Source organism: Podarcis muralis, chromosome 8, assembly GCF_964188315.1.
Source record: "Podarcis muralis chromosome 8, rPodMur119.hap1.1, whole genome shotgun sequence".
In the NCBI taxonomy this organism is placed as follows: Eukaryota; Metazoa; Chordata; class Lepidosauria; order Squamata; family Lacertidae; genus Podarcis; species Podarcis muralis.
The window spans coordinates 54,443,487-54,457,373 of NC_135662.1; the positions used below are offsets into that span (position 1 = coordinate 54,443,487).

At 38.7% G+C, this 13,887-nt stretch overlaps 1 protein-coding gene across 1 annotated transcript in view; it reads left to right on the forward strand.

Moving 5' to 3' along the window:
• Positions 1-13,887, forward strand: part of ZNF407 (zinc finger protein 407) — a 335,641-nt gene that overhangs the window by 27,993 nt on the left and 293,761 nt on the right. Inside the window, exon 3 of the mRNA XM_028737478.2 lies at positions 4,666-4,780. Coding sequence (XP_028593311.2) covers positions 4,666-4,780 — 115 coding nt within the window. The remainder of the gene's footprint in view (positions 1-4,665; positions 4,781-13,887) is intronic.

Consider the following 13,887-nt stretch of genomic DNA (forward strand, 5'->3'; position numbering starts at 1 on the left):
GGAAGGACTTTGAATTAATTTAAGAGGTAGGAAGGATATTGGCATGGTGCACTGGAAAGATGAAATTGCACTAATTGCCAGGGCATAGTTGGGAGTTTTAGCTATAGATAATAGACAGGGTAAGGAATGGAAGACAGAGTGGCAAAGCTCTATGGCGGGGATGGGCAAACTTCAGCTCTCTGAGATCAACTTACATGTTTCTACCAGAAGGCTGTGGACCAGGACCAGGTTCAAAATAGCATCTCAGGATAGCTGGCAGATACCAAGAACTGAGGGCATTAGTAGCCCAGGACAAAAAGTCAACTTCTGGGGACGTAGCCAGCTAACGTGTCCAGTCATGGATGCATTGCTCAGCACCGCTTTTTGGATACAACCAGTGCTATTTTTCTAGAAAAAGAGCTGTCAGAACCTACCACCAATGCCTTCCTTGGTCTCTTATAATGGCACTGGTGGCCACCTGAGAGGTGCCAGAACTGGAAAAAAAGCTCTTGGTTTTTCCCAAGTGTTCTTCATTTCACCAGCCTAATTTAGGGCATGGGGTGGGGGGAGTCTTTTAGTCATTGCTGTGTTTAGATCGTTGGATGTCAAACTGATGATTTGTTGCAAATCATCAGAGATCAGCCTTCCCATCCCACCCCTGGTCTATGTGACAATTTACACTCTTAAAATGGCCTTGTTTGACATTTTTCTTGTGAGTAGTTGGCCCTGTACCACAAACCCATGCTGGAACTCCTCTCTGTTTCCAAAGCATTTTTTCATGGTGGGCAATTGGGGTTGTGGAATTGATTGTTAAAACCATTGCCAATATTTATTTATTTATTTATGTATTGAATTTCTATCCCATCTTTCCTATGGTGTACAACCTCTGGTGTACATCCCATCTCTCCATTTTATCCTCACAAAAACCTTGTGAGGTAGGGTAGGCTGAGAGAGAGTGACTGGCCCAAGGTCACCCAGTGAGATTCATGGTTGAGTAGGGACTTGAACCCAGGTCTCCTAAGTAATAATATGACACTAGCCACTAAACTACACTGGCCTGGTCCTCCTAGTTGCTAAAAAATGCATGGGACTTAACTATTAATAACCTATAATTCAACATCTTTCAAATTACGGAGTGATAATCATAATCCAACATGTTTCTGTTGATGCTATAATCTTTGTTGATAATGAAAAATCAATGTAACAATTTTGATTCTCACACTGTCAAAATTGGCCCCAAACTTGTAAGTGTTTCAGGGCATAAAGGTTGAATGGGTCCAATAGTATTGCTGGAATTTTGACACTTAAAGAAGAACAGTGTGTGGTCAGAGCCCATGGAGCACCAGTGATAACAGAATTGGCACAAATTTAACATGTTTCCGTTGGGAAAAGAATCCAAATGAAAGTGGGGCTGAAGCTGCAGGATATTTTAGCTTTTTGAAATAAAATGGACATATAAATACGAATAGACTGCTTTACCATAGCCAGTCTTAGTCTTGGCATTATATATTACCTAATCAGTCTTTAAACTGGTGAGTTAGATCGTCAACTTCAACACTTTGTATTTAATGTGGAGGTAGACTGACTTTACTCAAATTTATTTTATTTTCATAGGTCCCTTTATAGAATGCAGTGTTGATACGGAATGCTGCTAAATTAATGGTTAATTCAGTTTTATCAGGATAATTTAAATAAACTGTAATTTTCCAGTTTGATTGATAGAATGTGATCGCTGTTAGCTGCAGACTCAACCTGCTTTTGACATTTAAACATATAAAGCTGACTAGATATAACCATTCAGGTGCTAAATATATTTTACATCTACTTCTAACAGTAGAAATGGAAGTATTAAGAGATCTGGCTTCATTGTCATTGAACTGTGAAATATTCAACCTTGTCTGCCCGTGCTTAGTACTGTTGACTTTTTTATTTCTGTTGGAAGATTAAAATTAAATGCTTCATTTTTCGTCAGCTTTTGGGAATTAAATTGAAATTTAAGACTCTGAATTTTTTTTTTAACCAAGATCCTCAATTTAAACAAAGTCTTCTTTGCAGATATTCTGTGTTCAAGGGCACAGCAGAAAGGTTCATTGATCAAGTATGATGTACTGTAACATTTTTCTTATCCGAGCTCTTTTATGTATATTTATTAAAGATCCCATATTTCATATTATGCTTAACTATATTGGAGGAAGTTCTTCACAAAACATATCCCAAATATAATATGAAGTATCTGCAAGCATATTGCACTTACTTTTAACTGCAATTCTGGGATTTATGGATATAGAGAGATCTGCTGGTCTTATAAAAGTTGGAAAGGGTCATGACATACTTTAAAATGATATGTTGCCACTTAATATCCCAGTACTGACACCTGCCAGGTTTAATGACTGCATTTTGGTGATAATATAATTGCCTCAATCTGATCAGGAAGTCAACTTCAGTTGCAGTGTGCTGTCTTCATTTTTTTTTCTTGGCCTGATTGTGTTGCAAAAGAACAAGCGAGTTTTGCCTTCTTGTGGGGTGGGGGTGGGGGTGGGGGTGGGGAAATCCTATAATTCTTTGGTCTGTTCTAGGCAGTTAAAGTTTGTTCTTGAAATAAATAATAGCCAAAATGTCAATACTTCTAGTTTTCAGAATAATCATAAATTCCTGACCATAAAACAGTCATAAAGGTGTAATATTTTATTCACTGTATATTCATACACCGCATGTCATTGCAACAGAAAGGCAATGAATCATTCTTTCGGTATTGTCAAAAAGGAAGGGAAAAAAGCGTATGAGCAAGATAGGCCTAAAATATCGGTACTAAGGTTTAAATTTACTCCTTATCAGAGAGCGTAGCATAGTCAAAATAGGTAATCTGCTCAAATTTATTTTTCTTACAAACTGAACATTTTTTAAAAGGTATGCCAGTTCTTACCAAATGAAGCTGGTGGACTTTTGTGGAAATTGTGCATGAGCAATCTTTCACTTAGCACCCTCTACATGAAGCACATCCACCCACAGGAAATGCCGTAGCTCAGGGGTAAAGCATCTGCCTTGGATGCAGAAAGTCCTAGGTTCAATCCCTGGTGTCTCCAAGTAGGACTGGGAGAGACCCGTGTCTGAAATCCTGGAGAGCTGCTGCAGTGACTGTAAAGCAGCATTTCCCAAACTTGGTTCTCCAGCTGTTTTTGGACTACAACTCCCATCATCCCTAGTGAGCAAGACCAGTGGTCAGGGATGATGGGAATTAGAGTCTGGAGACCCAAGTTTGGGAAACGCTGTTATAAACAATATAGAACTAGATGGACCAGACTCGGTGTAGGCAGCTTTCTGTGCTCCTCAGATCATGACCATGCCTGGAAACAACAAGTGCATCTGAGAAAAACTCCAGATACACTGAGAAAGCAGGAATGGCTCTCACTCTTTTTGAAGTAATGGCCTTTAGCAACCCTTTACATTTTAAGAGTCAGTAGCTTTGAGAAGCACTGTGTTTGACCACGGGATACAACATTCATGCAAAGTATGGAAGTTCCCAAACTCTCAGGTCACATAACCATTTTTAAAAGTTAACTTAAAATACTTCTTTATAGTATTTCAGAGATGAGGGACCTGTGAGCCTCAAGATGTTATTGGACTTCAGCTCCCATCAGCTCCACCTAACATGACTAATGGTTAGGAATGATGGGAATTGTAGTCCGGCAATGTCTGAAGGGCCACAGGTTCCTTATCTTTGCTGTATCCAATGGTTTACCTTCTGTTTCAGGCTCCTTGATCCAGCAGAGACTTCCCCTTGAAGAATGGGAAGGAAAAACTTTTTTTTCCAATTCATCCTCCCCCATGCGGTTCCTTGCAACACTTTCCGCATTGTTCCACAGTGTCTGATCGACCTCTGAAGCTGTTTTGTGGGGCCATAGCAGTGCAGGGGGAATAAATAAAAACCACCCCTTTTTCTACAGATGGAAGCCTCCATTAAATCCAGGAGTGTTCCATCAGCAGAAGGACACCATTGGATACAAGCCATGTTGCGAAAGCTTCTCTAGATGGTGAAACTCGAGGTTAACATGATCTTCAGCAGTCCATTTTTCTAGCCATTTCTAGGATGTAATGGATTATGATTTTGCTTTTGCAAGACCACTTTGAGTACAAGTGGAGGGGGAAGATCGCCTTAACAAATGGCCGTGAGACCTGGCACAGTTCATCAGAAACCACTGCAGTATGAGTTCCATTGATATTAACTAGAACAGGCTTCTGCTGGGTTGCAACCTGAGTTCTAGCCACATTATAATGGGTGAAAACTATGGAAAAAGTTTTGTGTCCTCATTTTAAAGTTCCCCAAGTGTCTCATCTTCTAATTATCGATACTGTTTCTATAATAAGTGAGTGCTCATTAATGAAAACCCATTCTTGCTTAAGTTTTGTGTTTGAACTTCGGGGAAGTATCTTTAATGAGAAATATGTGGCACGTACCCTAACGGTATCCCTGGAGTTATAAATGTATGCAATAGAAAAATTTCTTTTCAGGGCTAGGCAAGATTCTGAAACAGGTTAAACATTGGATATTAATTTTCACACCCACCCACTTAAAATAAAAAAATTAAAAAATTAAAAGGCTATTTTCTTCACAAACTGTGATTTCTTTATCCAAGGGTAATATAATATTCTAATTCAACTCCTATCCTTATGCTAAATTTTCCTTAGGATCAAAGCCGTTCAAATGCAAGATTTGCCACTTTGCAACAGCTCAACTAGGAGATGCCAGAAACCATGTCAAGAGGCACCTTGGGATGAGAGAATACAAGTGTCATGTCTGTGGGTGAGTAAATTGAAACCGTTCCTCCCTTGGTTAACCAGAGAGGAGTGTAGGCTATGCATTGTTTCAGCATTCAAAATGGGGATGTGAGCAAGAGGGGCTAAAATTATGCATGCATATCCTCCTTCCCATTGTTATGGTAAATTCCTTAAATACAGTTATGACATTCTTTTCCTACTTCTAATCCAGTACTGCAGATGAGCAATTTTATGGGCTACAAGGTCAATTTGAACCTGTAATCTGTAAATTGACTAAATTATAGGATGTTCATTCACATTGCCAGGGAGAACTGTAAATTCCTTTTTAAAGGCATGAAAAATAAGATAAGACTTCAATTTAGTATGTGTTTTGTGTATATGTGCACATACATGCATTTGTGCTATATATTGTTCTAGTTTGAGCTCAGTTAACAGATTATGGGCTCCCGTAGAGTTTTTGCACTGCAGGAGACACAGGAAAAGAAAACTTCCAAAGAATTGCGTATATTGCTGCACACGAGAGGAGAGTGTGTGTGTGTGTATATATATATATATATATATAACCAGAGACATCTTGCATATGTTGTATTGCCTCAGAAAAACCTCTTCTTCCCTTTCCCCCTTGTAATGGCTATTCCGTCCAAAGGACCATTCGTAATGTTTAATTGTCCTTCAAATGTGTTGCATTTAATAGGGAGGCTCAGAGACTCTTTAATGCAAAACTAATTAATTTAGCAGAAATGTTTAAAAGGTTTTAAAATGCCATGGCATATATGGTACATCATAGGACATTCAGAGGTGGGTTTTAGTACCGCGCTTCTATTAAAAGTGTATTTTAATGTTATTATGCTAAAAGAATTAGCTAATATATGCTTCATATAAAAGCGCTTTCCTCAAAACAAGTTAAGTTGCTGCAGAAGCCTGATGACTAGTACGCAGAATGGCAGAGGTTCAGATGGATCACACAGTGCACGCCAGTACAGAGAGGTGGGTGGGTAGGAATATTTTTCAGCCAGGGTTTAATCCCGTCAACTCTTGCAATTAAACACGCCTTACGAACAAAGTGAGTGAAATGTTCAAAAACAAATTAGAATGCAACTCACCGATTCATGTGCCTGCTATACAAATAAGTGCTGTTTAGATCGGTAAGGGTGGTTTTATTTCCTGATGGGAGGAGTGGATCGCGAGCTGATGGCTGAATTGCTTTTAAACTCAGTGGAAGCAATTATGAAAGTTATCCACTGTAAAATAACGGAGGAGGATCTTCCAGGCCTTTGGCTGTGAATGCCACCAGTTTACGCTACATTTTGGCAGCTGCCTGTCTTATAAATGACAACAATTCTGTGCGGAAGACGCTCTTGACTTACCAATAACTTTGGTCTGAAAATGAATAAATATGGATTCTGAGAAAAAGAACTTGAACTTGGCTATGAGTAGCCAACTATACATTGTCTGTGGGTTGGTGGAGGTGGTTTGGCATTGACACACATTTTTTTAGTGACTGATGCAGCCCTTGCAGTTAGTATCTTCTTACATATTTGTGAGTGGGGAGGGGGGAGAGAAGTTGCTGGTTATGTTTGGTCATTCGAAAAAGCAGGACACTTAAATCTGCCATTTGTCAAAGTTCCTTTGAATGCCATAACCAGAGATTTCATCTCATTGTTCTTGTGTCATGTTACATAATTAACTTGTGATACTGTCAAGTTACTTGTGCACGTGGCAGCTAATGGAAAGAGAAATTCACAAAAGTCTTCCTCATATAGGCCTTTTGTTCTGAACAGCTAAAATAATAAATTTTAATCTGATACAAATCAAAACTATTGGTACATAACCATGGCTGAATTGGTAAAGAAATGTCATCTGCCAAATTGTAATGAATTCAGAGGGGAATTCGAAGCAGGAAGGATGGTCAGTGCACTTTGAACTGTCAGCCAAATAATTAATATGCCAACCTTTTAGTGTGTGTGTAGCATAATACACTGTGCTATATTTCTGCCATGTTCACCAAAAAGATAGGGTATTTTGTAGATTAAAAATAAAGTGGCAACATAAAATTGCTGGGATTGGCTATCAGGTTAGAGCATTGGTACATTAACACCACTGACAATGTCAATTCATTATCATTGATGGCTAAATAATCTTCGAAATGCTCAGTGGACCTATTAGTTCCTGAATATAAGCAGCTAGTGCTGCATTTCTTCATTAGCTTTAATTGCTATAAATTTACCTTTTTAAAAAATCATGTTTTAAAAGGTGAAGTGATCTTTCAGGAACATTAACTTGGTAATTTTGTCACAAACAGAAGGTCCTGTACTATGTTTTCTTTTCTGCAGTAGTTAAAAATTCTATCCCGTGACTTTTAGATTCCAGACAACAAGCTTTCTATTAGGTGGAATGTTCACTTGTTTCCCCAATTGCTCCACAACCTGTTTGGCGTTTCTTTTTTAAACAAGGTGAAATGTCAGTGCAAGGCTGTGGATAATTGTGGATGTAACATATCCCTTGATTGCCTTGAATTTTGTTATGAATTGGAAAGTGAAAACCCTTTGTAAAGTAATGCCAGTCTAAATGCTAAAAATGAACAGAAGATTTTATGTACTGTATCTTGTGTAGCACAGTCGACACAAAGGGGTGTGGGTGGAAAGACAGCAGTGTTTTTGCATGTTGCTTTTATTGTTTCAAATCGAAGTTTAATTTTTTCCAGCTGCACAGTAGAAATACTCTGCCATTGAAATTGGAAGCTACTAATCTTTCAGCATTTGAAATAAACCGTCTGCTACTCATTTCCTTATCGGCAGATGTGTGGTGATTGTTTTCCTTTGCATTATGTTCATGAATGGGAAATGCATCCCTTATTTGAGAAGGGATCTGTTTTCAGTGAGTATCCAACTGCTACCTATTTAAATTTAATTTTCAGAAGTCTGGCTATGAAGTTGTTCATGACACGAAAATTAAAAAATCTCACTGGTTTCCCAGCATTTACTTGTGTGTGTGAGGTTTTTTTTGTTTTTGTTTTTTAAAAAAGCTTGCATAGTGGAATGTACTGAAAAGGCTTATCATGCACTTTTGAGATTTTATGCCTCAGGTACATGAAAAATGAATTGTTCAGCACTTCAGATTTTAAACAGAATTTATGAGCAACTTATCATTTAAAAATACATCTACTTTCCCCTTGCCTTTGCTTTTGGATATAGAGCTTTAAAAACACACACCTTACGTTAGAGTTATTTACCTTCCTTTCTGTTTTTCTTAAGTTGCTATGTATAAATAAAATGACTGCAGCAGAAATCAGTAGAAGGATTTTACGTCTCCAGAGATGTTAATCATTTGAAGTCAACCTATCTGTCCTTTTTCTGCATTCTTTCAATTACTTTAAAATGTATCTATTAAAATGTGACCACAGATCAAATTTTAAATCATTATTTGCAGTACACAGTGTCCCCTTCTTTAAAAAAGGGGTGTATTTAGTTTACTTTTTTGTTTTGTTTTCTTCTCCCACACATCATTTAGAGAAGTATTTTGAAACTTCATTTGAAGTTTGACCATGGCAATATTGCCAGTGCCTTGATCAATATGTGTTTGGTAGTTGCTATTTCAAAGAGGCATGAAAAGAAGTGTGAAGTAAATTGAAGGGGTATGTCATATGTTAGTATTTTTTAAAATCAATGATATGTTTCATGGATTGAAAAGCTTCTTGTTGACAGTCTACAAATATTTGAAACTGAAGTATTCATATTGCTCCTTTTCTATGGTTTGCTACCAGGGATTTATTTTGTCACATAAAAAAAATTATGTGTATATTGGGTTTTTAAAAATTAGTTCCAGATTATACGAACAGAGATACTTATTTCAGCACAGCAATAACTTGCGCTTCCAAAGTGCTTCTGCTTAGTCTTCCCCTTAGAGAACAAAGAAGATTCATTCTTAAATGTATCATTACGAAGAGACGGAAATGTACTTTTGGTTTTTACATGCGTCTTAGTGTTGCTGCAAGTGAACTGTTTGTTCTGTGGCCAGATAAATCTTTAAATAGAAAGTTGAAACTTCAGTAAAACTATTTCTATGTGAGATTACCTATTTTTTGTGCATTAGAAGGGGATCTCTGTGTAGATGATTATAATGTCACTTTCTGACCTTTGCAGCTTGAATAATTGTAAATCATTGCTTCATAACGTGTCAGAGAATGTCTGTACTAGGCAATTAAATGGCAGAATATAATAGACCAAATTATTGCCTGTCATGTTTTCAACAACACAGTTAGTATTTGAGTTACACTTAATCATTACGTGCATTAGCAACTTCATTGGAATCCCGCTTCAGGCTGAGCATGAAATACATTACATTATTTAAACCTCTAATGGTAGAAGTCATTTATTTGTGTTGAAGTGTACAACATGCAGAGTTTCATAAAGCAAGGAACACTTGAGAGCTTAATTTATCCAAATCAAAGTCTAAAGGCAGATAAACACAAGTGGCAAAAATTAGTAATTTTTATAGGCTGGAAATATTTAAAAATACATGGTTGTGAGTAATTGTAGGCAGCAGGAATAAATTAAAATCACTATTTTTAGTTGTCTCTGAAAACTAAAGCTGTTGTGTGCTTAAATCATCACATACACCATGGTATTGCATTTTTTGACTGAACAATTAATTACAGCCATCATAACCACAGCTGTATCCAAATAAAACAATGCTTGCTTCTGCTGCTCAAATCAACAGAATTATCCGTACTGGAGAGGAAGCAACCCAAGATACAACGATGCTTCAACCTGTGGGTGTGTGGTGACAAAGGAAAATAATGATATATTTCAGTGTCAAGTCACACTTTGATTTTAAAAATCTTTTAGAAATGCTCGAAAAACTATGCGTACAAAGATAGCATGTGAGCAGTAGACTGATTTTATTCCTTCTATACTCAGAGGAGATTTAAAGCATGGGTTAGACTTGCCACATTTCAGTTGTATTCCTACTCTTCCGTTACATATCACAATATGTTTTGCCCTTGCATACTTTTTTTCATGGGGTTGTTTCTTGCTGCAGTTTCTAGTCACTTAGCTTTATAGCCCACCTTATCCTCGAGGGCTCAGGGCAGCTGGTCATAAACTTTATTAAAAACTAGTTTTTAGTACCACAATTCAGCTGGAATACAGTTAGATAAAAATACAATAGCTCAAATATTGCAATGAAATTTTAATAACTGGTGAGGTTTTCGTCAACAAGAGGTTTTCCAAATGTTTCTGGCGATCTGTTGATAGTGCTGCTGGATGTTGGACAAGGACATGTTGGTACTTGAGAGTTTTCTGAGGGCTGGGCTTAAATTAATCAGTGTTTTGCTTTAACATGTAAGGGGGGGGGGTAAAAGGTGTCAGAAAGGTCTTGCTATCGAATAGCTAGCAGTATGCTTCACTAGTTAGTGTCCAGTATGGCAAATGAAGCAGAAAAGTCAAGGCCAACTTCCAGTTGTAATGCTGTATGAAAAACGTATTTTTATCCACCTGTACTTCAGTTGAGTTATGGCAGTGCTTTTGTTGGACTTGCTGAAGTGAAAAGATATGAAAAGTACATACTTAGCTGAATATATGTTTGTATTTGAGTTAGGGACACTACCAGTGATTTATACCCATACCTCTACTATATATAACCTAATGCAATGCACTTTCAAACTGCAATTATAAAGATACATGCAGCTATGTGATTGTGATATATTTGCCACGTAGAACAAGTACTGCTTCTTCTAGAGGTGTTTCATTTTATTATTATTTTTTCTGTGAATGGTTCTGGAAAAACAGGATACATTATTGGATCGCAGAAGCATTTGCTGCAGGACATGTCCTGTGTTTAATAAAACTGAAATGATTGCGAATGTTGCATCCCACTTGGTTGCCATTGCTCTATAGAATTTATTATACTTAAGTGTGGTTATGTCCAATAGGATAGGATTTCTCATAGAGAAAAATGTATTGTCTATTCAACAGAATGAAATGCTGAGATGCATGTCTGAGTTGGTAACGATTCAGAGGCCTTTTTGCAGACTTGGCTGAATCTGGACTCCATTTTACATTGCAGTTCTTGTCTAGACATATTTCTTAAAAAAAATAAAAATTACCAGATTTGATGACGAGACAGGGTTCTTGACAGGACTCTTGGCTAAAGAGTGTAAGACATTCTAGATAATATTTTCCTTAAGGATCCTATTTAGAAGTTTATTTTCAAGGATCTAGATCTTAAATTTGTCATAATTGCCCCAAACAAAGGAGGCCAGAGACCACCACCAGTTGGCCTATCTTCTTTTAATAGATCATCCAATTAGTTAAACTTCATTCCCGTTGGTGGTCTAAACCACTGAGCCTAGGGCTTGCCGATTGGAAGGTCGGTGGTTCAAATCCCTGTGGCAGGGTGAGCTCCTGTTGCTCGGTCCCAGCTCCTGCCAGCGTAACAGTTCGAAAGCACGTCAAAGTGCAAGTAGATAAGTAGGTACCGCTCTGGCAGGAAGCTAAATGGCGTTTCCGTGCACTGCTCTGGTTTCACCAGAAGTGGCTTAATCATGCTGGCCACATAACCCGGAAAAACTGTCTGCGGACAAACGTCAGCTCCCTCAGACATTAAAGCGAGATGAGTGCCAGAACCCCAGAGTTGTACGCAACTGGGCTTAATTGTCAGGGGTCCTTTACCTTTACCTTTTTTACATTCCATTTAGTTTCAATGGGAGCTTACTTCGTCTAAGCCAATAGTTTTGTGCAATGCCTTTCTCCAGAGGAAATTAGTACTAGTCTTATTTTTCTTCAAAACATAGGTAAAATGTCTAAATTGACCATCCTGTGTACATTCAGCAATAAAATTGAAAGCTATCCATACCATCTAGTGTATGTATAGTGAATTCTGTCTACTTTGATTTGGGCTTTGCAAACACCCTTTTTGCCAGGGAGTGGAGCAGAAAGAGTTTGGTGTATTCCAATCCCTCTTCAGACCATTTTGCACTTCCCGTCTAGGTTGTATGAACACCAACTCTTGCCTGACTTCGTTAGACTGGTGGCAACAGCAGGACGTTATAGCTGGCTGCCTCTCAAATAGTACCGTGACAACAAATGTAGGAAAATGTAGTTTTGTCAGAATGCCTAAGACCCTTTTACAGATGCCCAACGTGGAAGCTAGAAGTCCTTTGGGTCCTAGGACCAGGACCAGCATTGCGTAGTGGAGGAAGGGAGACTTCCAATAAGACAGGTAAGTGGAATAGTGGCAGAGAGGAAGAAGTTTTTCTCCAGCTCACATTATAATTCAAGATGAAGAAGAGTTTATGGGGCCATAATGTTCACCTTGGATTGAAGTCATCAAGTTTCATATACCAAACCAGGCGATTATGACTTTGGGTGATATCTATACCAAGCATATCTAGGCTGGTGGTGCCTTGAAAAATGAAGTTCCTGATGACCAAAAGGAATCAAAGATTATAAAGACAGAATGAAGAAGTGGGTCAAAACTAACCAAGTGAATTTCTTATGGGAAAATCAGATGCAGAACCAGAGGATGGATACACTTGGCTTCACAGCATTCATGTGAAAAGGATCTAGAGTTTTTAGTAGACCATAAGCTAAAACAATTCAGCATTGTGATGTAGCAGCAGCATCTGCTGCTGCTAAAAAGGCTAATGAAATTCTAGGTTTCATCAACAAAAGTATTGTGCTCAGATCATGAGAAGGAATGGCATCACTCCATTCTGCTTCGGTCAGATTTCATCTGGAGTCTTGTGTCCAGTTCTAAAGCCATTTAAGAAGGACATTGACAAACTGGAATGAGTCCATTGGAAAGGAAGAAAAAATGTTGGGGGCGGAGGGGGGGCTGGAGACCAAGAACTGTGAAGAAACTTGAAGGAGTTGGGTATGTTTACCCTGAAGAAGAAACAATTAAGAGATGATAATAATGAAGTTGGATTAGATGCCCTTTGTGGTCACTTCTGCTATGTGATTGAATGATTCTAACAAACTCTCTGTAACAGAATGGTTGACAACATGCCACCACTGCGCCTCTGCTCCATTGTCTGATAAAACCTGAGGAAATAAGCTAAGCATGCATAAACTACTGGAAAGACATATAAGAATATGCACGAATGTCTCACTTTTCCTAAAGGAGTGATTGCTTGCCTGATTTCATTGCAGCTGCTAAACAAACACGTGCTAAGCTTTTAGCTTAGCATCACATCATACACTTTGCATGCAGAAGGGCTCAGGATCAATTATTGGTCTGGATGGGGGGGGGGGGAAACCCCATCTGAAGACCTGCTGCCAGTTAGTATGGACAATATAAAGCTAGATGGACCAAGGCAGTTTCCCAGGCTCCGCTGCTTGAATTATAATATACAGTAGTAGAGAATAGTAAGGTTCCATAGTCCTGATCCTATAACCTTGAGAACTTGTTTCCAATCTTCATTGACAGAGGAAGCAGCAGGATGCAGGGTTTAGTTCCTAACCATTTAGCCCATGCTCTCAAACACCACCTCCTGCCTCAGGGTTCTGGTCATGGTGGGTGGAAATAGACCCATACATGGAAGGCATAGACTAGAGCAAGAGAGTGAGATGCTAAAGGAAGGAATTTTTCAGTTCCTGCCCAGGACAGTTCCCAGATGGATCCTGTTTCGTACTTCTTGACTTTTTCTCGGGCTTACATAGCCTGCCCATCTGCCCAGACCCAATGACCCACAGGCATATGTATAGTGCTAACCGTCATTAGGAATCAGTGCGGCCCCCACCAGTTGTCTCCTGAGCTGTGCTCCACAAGTGAACAAATCAGCTCTGTTTAACCGGAGCAGGGAAAGAGGTGCTGAGCTCATGCTAACAGAGGATTAGCTGTTTCTTAATCTCAAGCCATACATCTTTGTACAGACTGGCAGACCATATGCCCATCACTGCCCCTGTGATGCACAAGAGATAGATGCCTGTCCATCCACCTCTGTCTTTCTTGCTTTGCCATTGTGCATCCTCCCCTCTCCGCCTGCTGTGGGATGCTATGCCCTGGCAAACAAAAAGAAAACTCTTTTGGCTAAATACTGTTAAGGTGACACAAAAGACATGTTCAGGCATTCACCTGAACTTGCCCGCAACGTTGAATCATTCTGAGGAAAACAGTAACCAAGGAAAA